The 21345-nt window shown below is 40.7% G+C and overlaps 1 protein-coding gene across 3 annotated transcripts in view; it reads right to left on the reverse strand.

Annotated features, from left to right (window-relative positions):
* map3k5 (mitogen-activated protein kinase kinase kinase 5) overlaps window positions 1-21345 on the reverse strand; it is a 182896-nt gene that overhangs the window by 66437 nt on the left and 95114 nt on the right. For all 3 annotated transcript variants that reach the window (XM_048531149.1, XM_048531151.2, XM_048531150.1), the window contains exons 11-17: window positions 20672-20779; window positions 20491-20540; window positions 18836-18931; window positions 17527-17608; window positions 6608-6741; window positions 4267-4394; window positions 2093-2229 (exon numbers count right to left, since the gene is read on the reverse strand). In XM_048531149.1, coding sequence (XP_048387106.1) covers window positions 2093-2229; window positions 4267-4394; window positions 6608-6741; window positions 17527-17608; window positions 18836-18931; window positions 20491-20540; window positions 20672-20779 — 735 coding nt within the window. The remainder of the gene's footprint in view (window positions 1-2092; window positions 2230-4266; window positions 4395-6607; window positions 6742-17526; window positions 17609-18835; window positions 18932-20490; window positions 20541-20671; window positions 20780-21345) is intronic.

Genomic DNA, 21345 nt, shown 5'->3' on the forward strand with positions numbered 1-21345 from the left:
CAACATTTACAGAGGTCTATAAACCCTTCAAATTGCTCATCATAAATGTCTCACTCTCACTGACAGCATGGGAACAGACTCTTTGAATAAGCCAGTCCACGCTGACCATAATCTCAAACTAAATTAGTCATATCTGCCTGCACTTGGCTCATACCCATTCAAACATTTCTTTTTCATGTACTTATCTAACGGTCTTTTAAATGTTGTAACCGTACCCCCATCCACAACTTCCTTTGGAAGTTTATTCTGCATGTGACCCACTCCACACAGTCACCCGGGTCCCTTGAGCTGTGAAGCAGCAATGCTAACCATTGTGCCACCATGCCATGCTGTTGTTGAGGAAACTGTTGCCATTTGCAGGCAGTTTTGATCTAATCACCCAGTGAGAATTGGCAAGGAACTGTACCTCACCTCACACCACACCAGGAGACAGCAGTGGATACAAGATGGCACTGTCGTGCTCATGGCGGTGAGAGTAATTTTAAAATTTAATGAAGATAGGAAATGTGCAATATTGGGCCTGCCTTCCACAGATCTCCCCATTGGAACGGAAAGAAAATTGGGTGAAGAGCATAACAGGCAGCCAATCTGATACTGCACTGTAATAGTATTAGGAAACATTAGAAGTTTTCTCCAGAATGCTCTTAGACTATGAGCTGGTAGTTGGTTCCCCTGGTGGTGGTGGTGGGAAAGTAGGAGGTCATTTTCTGGTCAATTCTATTGAATTCATTGAACATTTTACTCTTGCATCTCTGCTGTTAACAATATGTGTGGCTGAGGAGCCCCAGAAAAACACTCCATTCTTCACTACCATAAAGTGTTCCACTTATGCAACTATAGCATTTTAGAATAGGAATGTTCACTTTTGGCAACTTTTGTACTTGAGGCCTGTGCTTAGTGGGAAAACTCTTGCTGCTCGCCAAACTGATTTCAAGTGGAAACTTAAACAACATTGCCTGTACTCAGTGAAAGATCCTAAAAGTGGTCTTCATTCCCATGTTTCTGCCTGCCACTTTCAAAAAGAGAGGTGAATGGGGTGCAGACTAGATACTAACCCATGATAAATTAATAGACGGTATTCAATGAGAGAGTATCCCGAATGACTAGGAATATTGATGAGAAAATAAGGAAGAACAAGGAGGCATATGATACAGAGCAGAAGCATAGTAGCAACACAAATCAGCAACAGTATCTAAAATGCAGGGGAAAGCCTTTCTTATTCCAGCCTTAGCCTAAGAGGAAGCATGAGGAAAGGATAGTAGGCTGTGCTAAAACAAACAGGAAAATATTCTTCAAACATATTAATAGTAAAAGATTAGTGAAGGATAGAGTGGTGCCCATGAGGAACAAGCAGAGTTAGCTGCTCACCGAGCAAAGGACATAGCAGAAGGACTAAATGAGTATTTTGCTTCTGACTTTTCCAAATTAGAAGATGGCGACAATGGCCTTATAGAAAATGTGGGTGTTGAGTTACTGAGAAGTATGGTGATAGGTAGACAAAATTATCAGCAAGAAATCTAGGAATGATAGGAAGAGAAATTTCTTTACTCAGTTGTTAGGGTTTGGGACCCATTGCCAGGGATAGTGGTGGAAGCAGATTCCATAGGAGATTTCAAAACAGAGCTAGATATACATTTGCAAATGATGAACTAAGATAGGGGTACAGAATGGGTCTGGTTGGGTAGCTCCTTTGGGAACTGATAGACACAATGGGTTTCTTCAGCCTGACAGTGGTGGGCCTGTGGAATTCATTGCCACAGAGTGCAGTGGAGGCCAGGACGTTAGTTGCCTTCAAGGCAGAGATCGACAAATTCTTGATTTCACAAGGAATCAAGGACAATGGGGAGAGTGCACGGAAGTGGAGTTGAAATGCCCATCAGCCATGGTTTAAATGGCGGAGTGGACTTGATGGGCCGAATGGCATTACTTCCACTCCTATGTCTTATGGTCTTACGGTCTTATGGGTTAAATATCCTCCTTCTGTATTTTAAAGTTCTATGATTCTATGTTTCAAAAGGGTCTATGTTCAAGATTAAAACCAATGCATATATTATGTCAGAAACATAATTAACCCTCATTGACCATAGTTTACCTTTATATCTCGATGAGCTATTTGATTGTCATGAAGGTACTTCAATCCTTCCAGGATCTGTTTGGTATAGAATCCAATGGTCTGTTCATTATCCTTCAAGGGGCCCCATTTTGATCGTAATAGAGCAGAAAGACTGCCTGTTCATTCATACATATAGAAACAACAACATATCAGGATATATAAAAACAACACATCAGTGCAAACGAACACTGAACAAACACCACATGGGCGAATTTCTCTGGGTGTTCTCCCAATCACATAGTACAACATTTTTTCCATGATCAATAGAATCCATGGAGAAATAGCTTAACGGTTATCAAACCATTTCTCCAGGATTTCAGCAAATTTTCAACTGAAATTACAATCAACAATCTGGAGAATCCCTGTTGAAATTAACGGTGTACACTTGAATTATTTCTTAATTTGCTCAAAATATAAATTAAAACTGGCAACCTACAAGGATCACAGTAGCTGTTTTCCCTAAACTTCAATCAAGTAATTCAAAACAGAACAAACACATTAGTGCAGACAAAAGAAGAGTAACACCTTAATGTATTGTGCCTTGCTACAGTTCAAATTTTGACATGAGATTAGCAGGCAGTTTGCACACAGCAAAGGCCAAGAACAGCTGAATGTTCAGTAAACCATGCAGACAAGGGGAAATCATACAGTCATACATCTGACCTGATATGCTAAATTAATCTCGTCCCATTTGTCAGCATTTGGCCCATATCGCTCTAAACCCTTCCTATTCATTTACCCAACGGGATTGCTTTTAAATGCAGTAATTGTACCAGCCTGCACCATTTCCTCTGGCAGATCATTCCATTCATGCACGGTCCTCTACATGAAAAAGTTGCTCCTTAGGTCCCTTTAAGGTCTTTCGCCCCACCCCACCCTCAGCTTAAACCTATGTCCTCTTGTTTTGGACTCCCCTATCAAGGGGAAAATACCATGTCTCCTCATCCTATCCATGACCCTCGTGATTTAATCAACATCTATAAGGTCACCCTTTAGAGTCTGACCCTCCAGGGAAAATAGCCTCAGCCTATTAAGCATCTCCCTATAGGTCAAACCCTTCAACCCAGGCAACATCCTTGTAAATTTTTCCTGCACCCTTTCAATTTCGCAACATCTTTCCTATCGCAGGGAGACTGGATTACTGCAACTGTACAAGGTGCTGGTGAGATCAAATCTGGAGTACTGTGAGCAGTTTTTGGGCCCCACATTTCACTGGAGGCAACACAGAGAAGGTTCACTGGGAAGATGATCCCTGGTTGGGAGGGATTGGCTTAAGAGCAACGGCTAAACAGGTTTGGATTCTAACTGGTTTATAGATAGGTGACATCATTGTAAAATGTAGCATTCTTAACAGGATGTTTCCCTTCATGGGAAAGTCAAGGACAAGACAACATAGTCCCAAAATAACTAAGCAATAATTTAAGCCTGAGTTGAGGAAGAATTTCTTCTCTCAGAAGGTTGAGAATCTTTTGAATGCCTTATCACAGAAAGCTGTGGGAGCACAGCTCTTGGGTATATTAAAAGCTAGGGTAGATAAAGTGTTGATCAATAGGGAAAATCAAGGGTTACAGAAAAGGCCAGCAAAGTGAACATGAGGAATGTTGGATTAACCATTATGCTATTGAATGGCAGCCTACTCCTGGTCTTATGGTCCAGAACAGTAAGTCCAGTCCAACTTCAGTGTTAACCAATACCCTTTTGGAAAATCTAAGCCTTGGAGTTGACCAATGAGCCGATCTGACCATATTAACCAGAACGTGTTGATGATTTTCTCATGGATACAAACATCAATTTGAAAACCACCTAACAATTGGAGAAAAGGTTTCATGTTCGGTGTGAAGAAAGCATGGATCAAATAAAAGCTACCTTAAGTGCACACATGATCAGCCACAAACTAGATGGTTAACTTAAATCAAGAAAGAAGCTGCTTTCTCTCAAAATGTACTGCAAAAAATATTTCAATAAACTGGCAGCTTTAAAAAAGTGATACAAAAATTCATGTTTTAAAATTTCATCCTACTCAAAGCGACTGAAACCAATATTTGATTGCGTGACATTCAGTTTAAACACTGTGCACTTTCAAAATGTTCTCAAAACTCAGGATGAACCTAAATCAGAGCACCACATTTAAAATGGAATTAATCAAAAAATACCTCCAGGAACTTGCTCCATAAAGATCTTAATGAAACCATTTTCACTGATAGAGCCCAGGTACTGCACAATGTTCTTATGTTTGAGGTGTTTATGGAGAGCAATTTCTTCGTGCAGAGGTTGGGAATACCTGTAAACATCAACAGAAACACAGGAGGTCCGTCGCTTAATCACCAAAATCACAAACTTGCTTCATCAAATTTTTAAATTTTTAAACAAATAGGAGCAAAATTAATCTACCTGTCTGAATGGGGTTCATATAGTTGAAGGAACTTGTTATGACATTGAAAATGCACCTTTTTAAAGATTTAGGAGCTTATTAAATATGCTTGGCCATCAATACAGTTGAGATCTTTGGACAACATTTCAGTTTATCACTGTGTGCTACCATTAATTCAAGATGCCAAGTTGTCAATTATGTCCTAAGCTAGGTGGAAGGTGGCTAGGATCAAGATGCTACAAAGCACAGACTGATAATATCCAGAATAGTCTGTGGGCAAACAGATTGAGGCAAACAAGGATACAGCAGCTCAAAAGCAAGAAGTAGGCCAAATGCATCTGGATACTGCCACTGACCAAGGGGATTTTTCTGGTCCCCGGAGGTGCAGTGGGGATCTACAGAAACATTGGGAAGCGTGGACGGGATGGCTTCTTGATTCAGTCCCAACCTTGTGGGGTAAGATTTCCAGTAACAGAACTACATGTGTACTGGCTTCATTGGCAAATGGAGCATAATCATTGGATCCGCTGACATCTTGCTGACAGTGAATAGGTCACTACTGATGTGTGGGAAAATGGCCTACCCAAGACAACCAAGGAACCATGACCTGACGAGGAGACCATAGGCAGAGAAAGTCATCTCTACAGATCCTGTTGTCACCAAGAACGCTAAAAGTTTGACCTCTGATTTACAAATTCTTAATGCTCTGAGGCTTCTTGCTCTGGTAAGTGGTGCAAAATATCTAGCTCTCCAAGTTTTGCTGTAAGGTTTCAGAGGTGCCAGCCCTATCACTTGGCCAACCGCATTGAGAGTTTACCCACTGTCCTTAATGAAGTGGAAAGGCTGGCAGCAACCAATAGGACGCAGTCCCTCGGATAATTTTTCAACCAGTCCTGTTGCCCCTGATTTTGGGTTCCTGACGCTCTTGGTAAAATCCTAAGATGTTAACATGCTCACTTCAGCTTCAGAAAACTGGTTTGAAGTCTTGTTTCAGAGACTTGAGCACATTATCTAGGCCAATGCTTCACTGTAGTGCTGAGGGAATGCTGCATTGTCAGAGACACCAGCTTTCAAGAAGGCATTACATTAAAACATATATGCCCCCTCAGATGGATAGAAAAGATGGCTTGGTTTCGAAAAATAAGAACAGGGAGTATTTCTGGTGCCTGACTACCAATTATCCTTCAATCGGCAATGTCAAACCAGATTATTGAACTGTTATTGGGATCTTGCTATGTGAAATTCATCAATTATTACCTTTCAAACTTCCTGCACTTAATTGGCTGTGAGACTTGCTGATGTGATGAAAGGCTCTATATAGATAAATTCTTTCCTTTCCCTTCCTTCTTTCCACACTAGATTCAGCATTATCACTGAAATGTTGGCCGTACTGGTGAGAAATCATTGAGCACATTCCTAGCCAAGCCAGATGTGCAGTGTAGTTCATCTTGCTCAGTCCAAAAATGGGATAAATTTTTGTTTTCAGTGCTTGGGCAGGAAACGTACACCAGATGCCGCATAGAAAGAAAATCTGGGTTTGGCAGTCTGATTCTCCACCAAAATGGAGGCCATTTGATTTAATTTTCATTTAAATTAACAGAAAGAAAATAAAATGGGCCCTGTTCTCAAGTAATTCCTCTCCTTAATGTACAATTCCAAGTTAAATGCTTTTCACCCAAGGACTGAAGATCTGAAAATCTACACCACGTGCATCAGTGCCAAGCTTCAGAAGGGCATCATATCATCGAGAGAACGGTAAATTAGTGCCAACTAATTTTTGTACTGTGGGCCCACTCCTCCATGAACAGGAGTCACCGGTCAAACACAATACGTGCTTCCCTCAATCTAGGAAGATTGCGAAACCATGGCAACATCCAATGCCTCAGATCTTTTTAAAGAAAGGAATATTTTTATCAGGAGATCTTGCTGCTAATGCCACCTCTCAACATATCTACTGTCGCAACAAAAAAAAACCTTGGTTGCCAAATGCTTGATATGTCAGATTCTTCATGTTACAACTCGAGTCTTTTAGGTTGATAAACCATCTGATATCAGGTTATTCATTATAAATACAGTTTGGATGGACAATTGGTTCCTCTCTCAATGCAATCACAGTTACTTGCCTGCTATCCCTTTCTGGGATTTCTTTGATGGCAATTCTGACTTGATTGCTAAGGTCTCTGCCTGCATAGACCATTCCAAATGTACCTTTTCCCAACACCACCTTTTCACCATTCTCATCGTATTCATAATCATACTGTGGGGCACAAAAGAAACAAAAAAGGGTCATCTTGCAGTTTCATCTGTTTCCTTTTGCTACATTTTTCTACAGCTTAACGAGTTTACACATTAATAATTTTGGTGTATAGTTGTTTATTTCTCTTATACACACATTTACCTCCTGTTTTATGCTTTGATAATGGAAAAATGTGTTGAGAGTTCACAATGGGGAAATATCAGATAAACATATCAACAGAGCTCCAAATTGCAATTTCATGACAATTGCATTCAACTTTGTGGGGTCCGTTTGGAATTTTAGGAACCAATTTGCTAAGTGCTCCCTTCTCCTTGCTGCACTACTCAGACACATCATCTGTCACAAATACAACAGTGGTGACCAAGCCCCAGATTGTTTGAATTTTGCACGCTGTAACCTGAAAATTGTCAACCTGGAAACAATGTGTGATCACATTACCTTCCTGCCGACAATGAGCGTGCAAGAAGAGGTGACTGTGATTTTATGGCATTGGCCTTAGCTGAATTTTCAGGAGAGAGGAGGATGCCAAACATTAGCCTTTTGCACTTCACTTCAAGGATGTTGGTTGGTTACTGTCAGGAGAGGCCCAATGATAAGTGGGAGATGGTGGCATATTGTGGTGTTACTGGACTGATGATCCAGAACCTCAGGTTCTGGTATGAGTTTGAATCCCACCATGGTGAGTAGTGCAATTTGAATTCAATAAAAAGTCTAGACTAAAAAGCAAGTCCAACAGCGACCATTTAAACACTGTAAACTCAGATTATTATAAAAATGCACCTGTTCACTAAGATAACAAAGTGTGGAGCTGGATGAACACAGCAGTCCAAGCAGCATCTCAGGAGCACAAAAGCTGACGTTTCGGGCCTAGGCCCTTCATCAGAGAGGAGGATGGGGAGAGAGGGGGAGGCGGACTGAAGGTGGAGAGAAAACAAGATAGGTAGAGAGGAGAGTATTCCCCTATTCCCAATTCCTCCGCCTCTGCCACATCTGCTCCCAGGATGAGGCATTCCATTCCCGCACATCCCAGATGTCCACGTTCTTCAAGGACCACAACTTCCCCCCACAGTGGTCGAGAACGCCCTTGACTGCGTCTCCCGCATTTCCCGCAACACATCCCTCACACCCCGCCCCCACCACAACCACCCAAAGAGGATCCCCCTCATTCTCACACACCACCCCACCAACCTCCGGATACAACGCATCATCCTCCGACACTTCCGACATCTACAATCCGACCCCACCACCCAAGACATTTTTCCATCCCCACCCTTGTCTGCCATCTGGAGAGACCACTCTCTCCGCGACTCCCTTGTTCGCTCCACACTTCCCTCCAACCCCACCACACCTGGCACCTTCCCCTGCAACCACAGGAAGTGCTACACTTGCCCCCACACCTCCTCCTTCACCCCCATCCCAGGCCCCAAGATGACCTTCCATATCAAGCAGATATTCACCTGCACATCTGCCAATGTGGTATATTGCACCATTGTACCCGCTGTGGCTTCCTCTACATTGGGGAAACCAAGCGGAGGCTTGGGGACCGCTTTGCAGAACACCTCCGGTCAGTTCGCAACGAACAACTGTACCTCCCAGTCGCGAACCATTTTAACTCCCCCTCCCATTCCTCAGACGACATGTCCATCATGGGCCTCCTGCAGTGCCACAATGATGCCACCTGAAGGTTGCAGGAACAGCAACTCGTATTCTGCTTGGGTACCCTGCAGCCCAATGGTATCAATGTGGACTTCACAAGCTTCAAAATCTCCCCTTCCCCCTCTGCATCCCAAAACCAGCCCAGCTCATCCCCTCCCCCCACTGCATCCCAAAACCAGCCCAGCCTGTCTCTGCCTCCCTAACCGGTTCTTCCTCTCACCCATCCCTTCCTCCCACCCCAAGCCGCACCCCCATCTACCTACTAACCTCATCCCACCTCCTTGACCTGTCCGTCTTCCCTGGACTGACCTATCCCCTCCCTACCTCCTCACCTATACTCTCCTCTCCACCTATCTTCTTTTCTCTCCATCTTCGGTCTGCCTCCCCCTCTCTCCCTATTTATTCCAGTTCCCTCTACCCATCCCCCTCTCTGATGAAGGGTCTAGGCCCGAAATGTCAGCTTTTGTGCTCCCGAGATGCTGCTTGGCCTCCTGTGTTCATCCAGCTTCACACTTTGTTATCTTGGATTCTCCAGCATCTGTAGTTCCCATTATCACCTGTTCACTAATGCCATTCAGGGAAGGAAGTCTGACCTACATGACTCCAAACCCGCAGCAATATGGTTGACTATTAACTGTTCTCTGGGCAAATTGGGATGCACAAGAAATGCTGCCTTGGACAGTGATGCCCACACCTTACAAACCAATGTTAAAAAAAATGTACTCGTGGGAGACAGGCCATGATGCTGATACAAGTGAGGGCTGAGACAACCACAGCTCACAAAGCTTGTGTGGAGCTAGCATTCTAGACCCATAAATTAAAAATACATTTGTAACATTTTTTGAGTCATTTCTTCTTTGGGCAGCTAGTCCATATTGGTGGTATTTTTTCACTTTAACTTTCACTGTGTTCAAAAAAATTGCAACTGGATCCAAACTACATTGTCAATTGCACTGTGAGTAGCATGGGAAAGAGACTCACCAGTTGAAAACTTGTGAAATTTACTGCAACCCAATCATTAAGGTCAGTGAAAGAACTGCAGGTGCTGTAAATCGGGAGCAAAAACAAAGTTGCCGGAAAAGCTCAGCAGATCTGGCAGTATCTGTGAAGGTAAAAACAGAGTTAACATTTTGGGCGATCTCCCTCCCTATTTTCCGCATAGAAACTGATGTTTTCCCAGCCGCCATCTGTTCCGAGGAAGGGTCATCGGACCTGAAACGTTAACTCTGTTTTTTCCTTCACAGACGCTGCCAGGCCTGCTGAGCTTTTCCAGCAACTCTGTTTTTGTTATTAAGGTTAATGGACTGACCCCACAATAAGATTCCTACCAACCCATTGACACTGATGTTCTCTCTCTCATAACAATCAGTACCAGTGACTGAATCAATAGGCCTGATATTATTCCCTTGATGACATGACCCACCAAACCGTTGTTAGAACTGTAGAATAGAGTTATACAGCATGGAAACAGACCCTTCAGTCTAACTAGTCTACGCCGATCAAGGTTTTCAAACTGAACTAGAACCTTCAACTTACAAGAAACAATGCCATAGCAAATTATTAGTATGCAAAAGCAAAAACAGAAACCTTAAGTGTTTCACATCCACATTAAATTAGATCTGAATTCTGATAATTTTTTTCCTCACCGTCTTGAATGACTACACATCTGTCGCAAAGTATGTTGTGCAGCTGAGGACAAACCAACATTTTATCGTGGTTCACCATAACTGCTTTATTTTTGTAATCTTTGTTTCTATTTCAAGGACTCAAAACAATTACATTACATTTTCCCCATCTTCCACTCAGAGCGACATGGACAACAGATACATGTGAACATTCACACACACAAACCCTACTCCAAACCATTCATCAACCATTTTGATGCTGTGTTTGGGTCTATAATTCAAGAGGGTGGCTCACCAACACCAAGAGCAAATTGGCTAGGCTGGCATGTGATGCACACCCTATGCCACCCAGAGCCTATTAAAGGATAATGAAGATTCAGAAGGTTTGTAAGGTTATAGTTAAAGCTGTCACCTTTACTGAAGGTAAAATAGAGTAGTGCACAGGGGCTTGTGACTGTCCAGTCATTCTCCCCGGTAATAAGTCTGGTTGTCACGTGGCAAGTGCCCACATCAAGCCCAATTGAAAGAAAAAGGCAGTGGCCTTCCTACCGGCAGACTTACTGATTTAGACTGCAGTTCAGAATGGCCTGGGATAACAGCTTTACACAGCAGGGGAAAACGGCTTCTCCTACTAACCAGCAGGCAGGAAGCCAGTGCAGCTCATTCCCTAATTGAAGAGGTAGGTCTGTGTAAGTTAGGTGACTCCTTCTCCTGGTCAGTGCGAGGGGGAATCTTCCATTGACACTAAACTTCTACACACCTGTCTCTTCTGTCAGCCTGGCTGCTGAAAGTTCTGAAGGCAATAAGAGATGCTATATACAAACAAGGAGAATATCAGAGTGTGGGACCAGTTAAATTGCTCTTGCTAAGTACTAGCTTGATATTATGGTTGTAAAACTATATGTCGTAAGAGTAAGCCATTCAGCCCATCAAGTCTGCTGCAGCATTCAATGAGACCAGGACTGATCTGAAAATTCTCAACTCCACTTTTGTGCCTTCTCCCATAACCCTGAATTCTAAAGTTTGAGAAGATTTGCAGCTCGGGTTGTGAACGAGGTTGTAGACAAGCTCGCTCAGCTGGTGTGTTTGCTTGCAAATGTTTTGCCACACTACTTGGTAACATCATCAGTGTGCCACCCATGAAGCATTGGTGTTCTATCCCACGTTGTTATTTATACGCCTCAGTTTGTTGGGGTGTTTGGTACCGCTTCTGGTTCTGTTTCTCAGTGGTTTGTACACAGGGTCTAATTCAATGTGTTTTTTGAGTGAGTTCCAGTTGGAATACCAGGTTTCCAGGAATTCCCTGGTGTGTCTCTGTTTGACTTGTGTGATTATAGATAGGTTGTCCCAGTCGAATTTGTGTCCCTCTTTGTCCGTGTGTAGTGAGACAAGCGAGGGTTGGTCGTGTCTCTTTGTGGCTAGTTGATGTTCGTGTATCCGTATTGTCAAAGAGACAACTGCCACACTACTGGACAAATCGAGTAGGCAGGCACCCCAGGACAGCAACACCACCAATAAGGACACCAATATGAAACTACTACATCTGTGCCTCACAACCCCGGCATATACAAATAAATCAACTGGACACCAATGGGGTCCCCAATATCACAGCTGATTGCAGAAACAGTAATGCAAAGGTCAGAATGGACAGCGCTCCCCACTATACATCCCAAATTTTGGGACTGATATGTAGATGACACCTTCATGATTACTAAATGCACAAAACTGGAAAAAGCCCACCAACGCATAAACAATTTCCTCACAAGGATAAAATTCACAAAAGAAGAAGAAAACAACAACCAACCACCCTTTAGTGGGCACAGAGCACAAAAACAACGGAGAATTCCACACTAGTGTATATAGATAGACCACATATACAGACCAGATACTTAATTACACGAGCAATCATCCCAACGCCCACAAACGGAGCTGCATCAGGACACTATGTAAACAAGCCACAACACATTGTAGCAACCTGGAACTACGCAAAGCAGAACGGGAGCACCTACACGGAGTCTTCAAAAGGAATGGATACCTGAAAAGCATAATCTGCCGTTACCTCCGAGACAGGCCACAAAAGGAAGACACAACATCACCAGACTTACTAATCACCCTACTGTACATCTAGGATATTTCAGAGATGTCTACAAGACTAGTCAAACCCCTAGGTGTCAGGGTAGCCCACAAACCAACAGCCCACCCTGCGACAACTACCGACGAACATAACGGATCCCATACCCAAAACCAGCAAAACTGGTGTCAAGTACAAAATACCATGCAAGCACCATGAGAAACATTACACAGGCTAAACCAGAAGAAAACTAACAATACCAGCTAACAACCAAGAGACACGGCCAATTCTCACTTCTATCACTACACACAGGCAAGGAGGGACACAAATTTGACTGGGACAACACATCCATAATTGCACAAGCCAAACAGAGACACGTCAGGAAATTCCTGGAGGCCTGGTATTCCAACTAGAACTCCATCAACAAACACACTGAATTAGATTTTGTGTACAAACCACTGAGAAACAAAAACAAAAGTGGTACCAAACACCCTAGCAAACTGAGGCACATAAATAACAAGTGGGACAGAACACCAATGCTTCACTGGAGATGCATTGACAATTTTACCGAGCAGGGTGACGAAACCAAACCCACCGGCTCAGCGAGCATGTCTACAACGCATCCCTGAATTCCCTTACTGTCTATGTCAAGCTTAAATATACATAATGATAGCTTTTTGTGGCAAAGGGTTCCACAGATTCACTACTCTGACAGAAGAATCTGAACAGGCTGAATGGTCTCCTGATTCGCTGTCATCATTTTATGATTCTTTGAAAATCACCCTTTTGAGTAAGTGCCAACTTGGCTCAGTTGGTAGCCTCTTGGGTCAGAAAGCTGCAGATTTACATTCCACTTATGAGAATAGACAATTTGGGATGTTTCTAAAGTGCACTTGCTGTTGTAATATACGAGAAAGGAAATAATTGGTTGGCGTAGCATGGGAAGAGTGGCGGGTGGTTCTTTCCCAGAGGGAGCAGAGGCTTGCATCGTACACCAAACTGTTTGGAATTAGACCGAGAGGAGGTGATGGCGAAAACTGAGAGATACCTCAAAAGAAGCTGGAAAGGAATAAATCGGGCAAAGGGGTTAAAAGTGGCTGATGAAATTCAATGTCAACTTGAGGTGATTTAGCTCGGTTAAAATAAACTTTACAGCAATGAATGAAAGTAGATTTGGTGATGTCACAGGGAGGTCAGGGTGCAGATTCACAGAACACCTAAAATAGCACTTCAGTTCAAAAAGAAGCTGACAGATTTCTCAGACTTATCATGCAGATTGAAAATATAATAGTCCAACTGGAATGATGACCTTGTCAAAAACAATAAAGTGCAGTTAAATATTGTACATAGTAACAAATTCCACACAAGAGGAAGGATATATAGAGAGAGACTTCAGAGGAAATTAACAATGCAGATTCACTAGAACATTGTCTTTCATGAGAAAAATGCAGCTAATCCAGAAGTAAATTACGGGAGAATGTATAAAGGTGGAGTGAAACAGGCACTGTTTGGATACATGAGGACATTAGGACAAGACCTAATGCAAAAGATTTAGAAGTGAAAGCAAGCTAAACTTATCTACTTTATTGTGAGGCTGTGGAGTAGAGCCTTTGCCTACAATACTATGCTGAACTATTGAAGTTATACTGAGGGCAACATTTACATAAAGTTGAACCACGTTAGTACGTTAAATTTCTTTAGTGCCTCTCTCTCACTTCATTTCACTTCTATAATACTTATGGGAAACATTAATTAAGCAATAGAATTGGCAAAAATACAGTGAATTTATAATCCAAATCTTGAACCATCACCAAAAACCCCACAGGAAGTTAAACAGGATTAAGTAACTGTCAACACACATGCGAAACAAATGATTTAAAGGAAAAATACACCTAACAGTTAACGTCAGGAAAACAGCTTAGACCAAACTGAGGTGGAAGGATTTACTATAAAAAAATTCCACAACCATTGCTAGAAACTCTAAGAAGTTGCAGCAAAAAGACATTAAATATTTTCAAACAGATGTTTATCCTTATTTGCAAGCCTAAAGCCCATGAACAATTTTTTAAAATTACCTACAAAATACGCCACTATCAGTTGTAAATTCTGAAATTCTTAAACCCAACACGTATGATATAACAAATCAGAGATGTCATCAAGGTAATATAAAAGCAAGGTTGCATAAGACTCAACTCCATTCCATTCGAGGTCCTGTAACAAAATCCTACAGAAACAAATAAACTTGAAAAATGAAAGCTCACAGAAAAATAACAATGCTGTGACAGAAAAAGTTCAGTGGAAAAGTGTAATGAAGTTATTGGCAAGAGACTACCATTACATTGTTTAGGACTGTCAAGTCAGACTCTCATATGTGAAAATATGATGTGAAAATTAATTTGCAATGCATTGGGAATTCTATTCTGGCCATTTCTTAGAAAAAGAAAGGAAGAGAGTTTCTGAATGAACTCAACCTCGGCTCATATTGGCAGACATCCAAATTAGAACAAAATCTAAGCCCAATGTTTGGTCTCTGGTATGATTTCAGCAATTTACAAGAATATCAGAAATCCAGTTTGGAATACATCTAATCCCAAAGGACCACAATTTGGTTGCAACAATTTGCATAATTTCAGCTGCATTACATTATTTTGTTAGGTACCAATTTAAAAAGAAAAAAAATTAACAATGCATCTGATGTGAAAGGCACCATTCGTGACTGGATAAGTGGCTTAATTAAATACAGATGTCAGAAAGTAAAAGTTAGGATCAAGTCTAGTGCTTGTGACAAAGGTAGCAAAAATGTAGAATAAATGGTGATGATTTTGAAGAAGTATCCAAGAAAGAAAATTTGATGACTTTAGTTACATGTACCATTTAGCATGGATAATGCATCAAGAAAGTGAAAAAAACAAAAAAAAACTGAAGAAAATATGTCTGTCAGAGATACCAAAATGCTGAGACTGTGAATAAGATCCACTTTTTCCAAGGTCAGTAAAACTAAAAATGACATCTCTACAATGTGATCAAGGTTTGAGACCAGAAATGGCATAATTTTCAGATCAAAACTCACGAACAAATCCTTCTTCTTGTTGAAGAGTACTAAACACAGATGATAAAAAAAAACCATATGATGTAACATATGATAAAAATTTTCTGAAGAAGGGTGTAGGCTCGAAACATCAGCTTTCCTGCTCCTCTGATGTTGCTTGGCCTGCTGCATTCATCCAGCTCTACGCCTTGTTATTTCTGATAAAAACATCCAACCTGTTCACATCCTGGTTATGTTTTGATGTTTTGAGCTGGAAAACTTAACTGGATATTTATACTGGTCTTGTAATTCCCAGAGTTAACCCCACTGAAAAACCCAAATGCAAAGTTAATTACTAAATCCAATTTATGGCATTTAATCCCAAAACACAGAAATTAATAACATACTTATAAGACGATAAAGATGAAGGTGCACAAGTAGACCATTCAGCTCACTGAGTCTGCTCCACGATTCAATGAGATTGTGTCTGATCTGATAATCCTCAACATCACCTTCTTGCCTTTTCCCTAAAACACTTGATTCCCTTACTGATTAAAAACCTGTCCATGGCCTGCCTCCAATGTCTGTATGTCTCTGCTTACAATACGGGCCAAATTTGTTCACTACATTCCAGATGCGGTCTGATTGGTATCTTGGGTAGTTTTACAATGACTTTCCTAATTTTATACATAATTCCCTTTGAAACACAAGCCAACATTTCACTTTTTTTTAATATAGTGCCTTGTTGTAGTAAATCAGCTAAAGCCTTTGGCAAAAGCATTATGAAGCCAAATAAGTCACAATTAGATATTAGGCAAGATAAATAAAAGCTTGGCAAAAGACGCACAGAATGTCTCTCAGACAGAAATAGATGTAGACAGGTGGAAAGGTGGAGGCAGGAAATTCCAGAGCTTAGGGTTTGGGTAACAAAAGGTGTGACAACCGATGGTGGGGTGATTCAAATCAGGGATGGTTGAGAAGCCAGGATTAGTTATGCACAGGTATCTTGAGCGGCTATAAGGTCCAAGGACCTCACACAGATAGGAAAGGGTGAAGCTAAGAAGGGACTTGAAAACAAGGATGAAAATTTTAAAAAACAAAGTCACTTCTTGAATAGAAGCCATTATAACTTGATAAGAAAATGGGAGAGATAGGTGAACGGGACTCAGTGTGAAGTAAAGATGAAGGTGCACAAGTAGACCATTCAGCTCACTGAGTCTGCTCCACGATTCAATGAGATTGTGGCTGATCTGATAATCCTCAACAGCAGCGTTTCAGCATACCTCAAGATTACGGGAGACCAGCCAAGACTACGTTAGTCTGGTCATAGCCACAGTTCGCGGGTTTTCAGTAGAAGGCAAGTGGAGACAAACTAATTGAACAAATGAAATGGTGTATTGCAGTGAAGAGATGTGCTTTACAACAAAGTACAAAAATGAGATAGGAATAAATTACATCACCGAAAAGGAAATGAATTTAAGAAAGGAAGTGTCATGAGCGGGACGAATTAGTACCTTTGCTGTGAAAACACCTTGGCATGGCCGAGTTGGACCTAAGGGTCTGTGTCCGTGCTGTATAACTCAATGACCTGCCATCTATCAGGTGTTTCATTGTGAACCGCCAGGATGCGTATTGGAATATTAAATATAGGTCCCAGATGGGAGCCTGATTTGAAACCAGTTAATGCTGTGTCAGTTTGATCAGAAAGTCAGCAGTGAATCGAGTCGGAAGCTGCCAGCTCCCTGACAGAATGCTCTTTTCTCAGCATTTCCTGTTTGTCATGGAGGAACAGGGATACTTTCCTCAGACTGCACTCTGAATGCTTTCTTTCAGTCTATTTATCAAGTCCAAATCTTCAGTTTTTCCTTGCCCTCCCAATCATCAGTTTCCCTCACTCCTCATCATTACCTCAAACCTGGTATTCAGCTCTCCCAATCATTCCTTATTTCTAGCTACAAGTCTCCTCCCAATTACCGGAATGTTCTCGAAGTTCACTAGCTAAGACCTCCTGTTACAAAGGTATTTGCTCTTTCACACACTGACCAGGCAATCTGTTTGGCTGGCAGGAAGCAGGGCTACAAGCTCTTGGTGACTTTCTGCCATTAATTTCAGCTGTTATTTTGTGGGCCTGGTCTTGGTTCCTCAGCTTTTTTCAACTGCATTCTCTTCCCAAATAACAAGCCAGTGCCTAAAGGAGCTGGTCAGGCATAGGTTGTTCAATGGCACCTTTACTTCTCAATCATACTGTGTAAATCATCAAGTTGTATTTCAATACAAAGTAATTACATTTTCAGGGTTAACGACCTGAAACCCTTCACTTGTTTATTAACCCAGAGATGTTGTGAACTGCTCAATGTTTCTGGAATTTTCTAAGGCTTTATTTTTTGCAGAAAATAATGTCTTACCTCTAATGCATCTCCATCTGAGTCACCTTCCTCAGCACCCTTTCCTACCTCGTCAGTTATAGAGTTCACCATTTCACAGAATCTGAAAACAAATATTAATATCACAAATACTCATTTTTATTGACAATTACTGTTACTTGTACTTCCATGCTTTTATGAATTATTCTGTCCTTTCAATTATGCTCTATCAATCAATAAAATAAACTCTGGCTAGTAACCTTGATGGACCAAACTGCAACTTACATCCTCTGCATTTTATTTCGTACCCCATCACTTTGGAATCCTAACGTACCCACAAAAAACACATTAAATCCATAGAAGACGAAAACATCATTGGAGCAAATTAAATTTCTCATCATTAAAATACTTTTAGGTATGGAAATGCCAAGCACCATAATTAGACTGACTAAGGTTTGCATGCTTGAGTATGCTCGCATGTAACAACATTATGTTGCAAGTGTTAGTTCACTTTTTTCTCTTTACTTTTTCAGCCAACTCAAAATGAAGAAGTGACACTTTCATTAAGGCATTTAAATCATGACGCAGTTCTTTCCCAATTAGACAGTACAAAAAGAAAATGTCCAGATCTACAATTACTGAGGAAACCTTGCCACTCTAATTAAAAATGGCATACAAATGAATGTAATCCAAAATTCTTTTTGATTTCATGAAAATTTTAAGTATTTTGATTCCATTTGTCTTTGGAGTTTAGACTGCATTGCAAAGCACTCTCTGTGGTTTTTCTGTATAATTTCTCAGAAGGATTTCACTGCAATTTCTGCCAAGTAACCAAAATATAATTAATCATCTGGTTTTCCTCTCAAGGTTCTTAATCACAATTTGGGATCAAGTTGAGAATGTCATTAAAGTGGAAGCTTTATAACACTATATGAACAAAACAACTTCTGTTTTTAAACTCTGAGCAATGGCACTACAGTCCAAACTAAATTAAGGCACTCTAAAATGATTCACTTATATATTGAAGAGAAAGTTACAAAAGTACTGAGCCAATGAAAGCACTAACTCTCTGAAAACTAGAATTGTAATGGCACAGCACACCGTACATATCAGCAACACCATTATGTGTTATCAAAACTACACCAAAGCAAATTCCTACAGAACAAGCTGCTAGTCCTTATGATAGCTTATTTACACAAAGTGGGTGGTAAAATCAGATGAGTCAGGCATACACCCTCAACTAATTACCTGATTACAAATGGCATTTCTTTTCCACTATAAATTATACATCATGCCTTGCAGACAGGAATTTGCAGCCTTCATGAAGCGGAGATTGTCAAAATATACTTACCTCTTGCAGTGCAGCTCAGTGCAAAAATATATCTGAAAATCATCGGAATTATGCAGAACATACAGGAAGCAACAACGCTCATCACATTTTGAAACACTGCAATATCAAGAAAACAATTTTTCAGGCTAACAATCCCGTACCCACACTTATTCAGGAGATCACAATTTAGTTTATAATTTGACAAAGTCTTCAATACATAAATATTTGGAGCAAAAACTACAAGTAAATGAAGCTGCTTAAACTGCACTCGCACATGGACCTTGATTATTCAGGAATTCACTCAGTGCTCATCACCCACTCCCTGTCAACTCAGTCATGACAAAATGTTGTTACTCCCTTCTAGTTTTTTCACTCAGACTACATGCTATTGTATAAGGTTGATGTAACTCTAGCAAGTGCTGGAAGTTAAATTAATTCACTGAACTAAACGTCACTGGCTTTTCAATCTTTCTCTGGGACAAGGTAACATCAAATCTAATTATTATATATGGCTTTTATTGTCTTGTCAGCAATTTATATACTTCAATGTTAGTTATGAAGCATGGGTCAGTTTTTGTTCAAAACAATCTGCTTTTGCAATCCTCTTGTTTATTTAGAAAGACTGCAAATCAAGAATTGGAAATCTGTTACAGTGTCAGAGGAACACAGGGTTGCTCTTGCATTTCAGAAAGATGGCAGGAGGTGGTTTACCCCGAGGGTCACCACCTCTCAGGCAAGGGGTGAAGTTGTCAAGGCAGGTGACCTCAGCTGGTATGAATTGAATCTACGCTATTGGTGTAGCTCTACGTCACATATCAGCTGTCCAGCCAACTGAGCTAATCAACCATCCTGCTTAATTAAACTATCAAATCAAATGATAGGGATCAAATGTTAGCTATGTCCTATTGCACCCTTTTGACACGAGTCTATTGTAACAGAAATACCAGAAACACAAACAGAAATTGCAGGAAAAACTCAGCAGCATCTGTAGACAGAAATCACAGTTAATGTTTTGGGTTCTGTGACCCTTCCTCAGAACCTGAAACATTAACTCTGATTTCTCTCCACAGATACTGCCAGACCAGCTGAGCCTTTCCAGCAATTTCTGTGTTTGCTTCTGATTTCCAGCGCCTGCAGTTCTTTTGGTTTTTATTTAGGAGTATTACCAGGAGTATTCTCACACTCGAAGGAAAAAATATCAATAATTGTAACAGATTACAGTCTCTCAAAAACCTACAATACCCTTTATTACCACAACTCTAATTATTAGAGAATCTTTAACAATTCATTTAAACGCTTATAACAACTTTTATTCTTAAATAAAACATCAAGCTAACTCATCTATATTTTCCAGAAAAATGTTTTTACCTGAATCAAATTAGGGAATAATTCTGTCAAGACACAGACTTTACTTCTGTAATTTTTCTTTTTTCCATGATCCTTACTTATAAACATTCTACCAAAATCACAACTGATCAAGTCCCTAAAATTAAACGTTATCCTCTTAAATTATTACACCCTGAATCAGTTACTATATATTCATATTGATAGCTATAAATGCTGAAAGAAACATGACTATTTCTTCTGAACAGAATGACCTGATAAACTGGCTGTACTGAGTTTTCATAATGTATCTATAACATACATAACGTAGCCAAGGCTAGCCAGTCACTGACCTCACACCCCTAATAGTTGCAGCATTGAAGTTCCATTCATAAATGCCATTCTGTGGTACACAGCCCATTGGGCCCATAGAGGAAAAAGAAGAAATAAAAATAAATGTATATTACAGCGATAGAATCATGAAAACTGAGAAATTAATTCACTGAATTATTTTTGTTATATTCTATAAATTACCTTGTCACTTGGTGATACATGCCAAATAGACACTGTCTTCTCTTCTGCGTCATTGTTTATGGATAAATAAGCAGGCTGGAAAACCTTGGTTGGCTCCAAGATTAAAACCTGGTCATAAAAGTGTGAAAAATGACAAGGCTGCATAATTCATGATCCTACAGTTTGCATACAGTAAAGTCTCCTTAATCAGTAGATCACAAAATGTCAGCATTACCAGCTTGATGTCTATTATATGTAATAATTAATGAGCACACTATTCACATTAGAACGCATACTAAGATTACCTCTATTTAATAAATGACAAGTGTGCTAATTTTGTCAGTGCACAACGGATTTGATCACACAATGTGGTTCACTTAGTTAATCTAAAGTCATCCAAAGCACACTGCTGTCCCAAAGTCATTAACTGAATCACTGAAGCAGAGTTAATGGGAACTGCAGATGCTGGAGATTCTCTGATGAAGGGCCTAGGCCCGAAACGTCAGCTTTTGTGCTCCTGAGATGCTGCTTGGCCTGCTGTGTTCATCCAGCCTCACATTTTATTACACTGAAGCAGAGTTTCAGCTTTCAGTGTGTGGAAGAGTGGATTTCCGGTCACTAAACTTCAACATGGTTACAATATTGGAGGCCCTTCATGGTACCGGTTCTCTGAGGGAGTGATTCACTCCGTGTGT

This window comes from Stegostoma tigrinum, chromosome 4 (genome assembly GCF_030684315.1).
Source record: "Stegostoma tigrinum isolate sSteTig4 chromosome 4, sSteTig4.hap1, whole genome shotgun sequence".
In the NCBI taxonomy this organism is placed as follows: domain Eukaryota; kingdom Metazoa; phylum Chordata; class Chondrichthyes; order Orectolobiformes; family Stegostomatidae; genus Stegostoma; species Stegostoma tigrinum.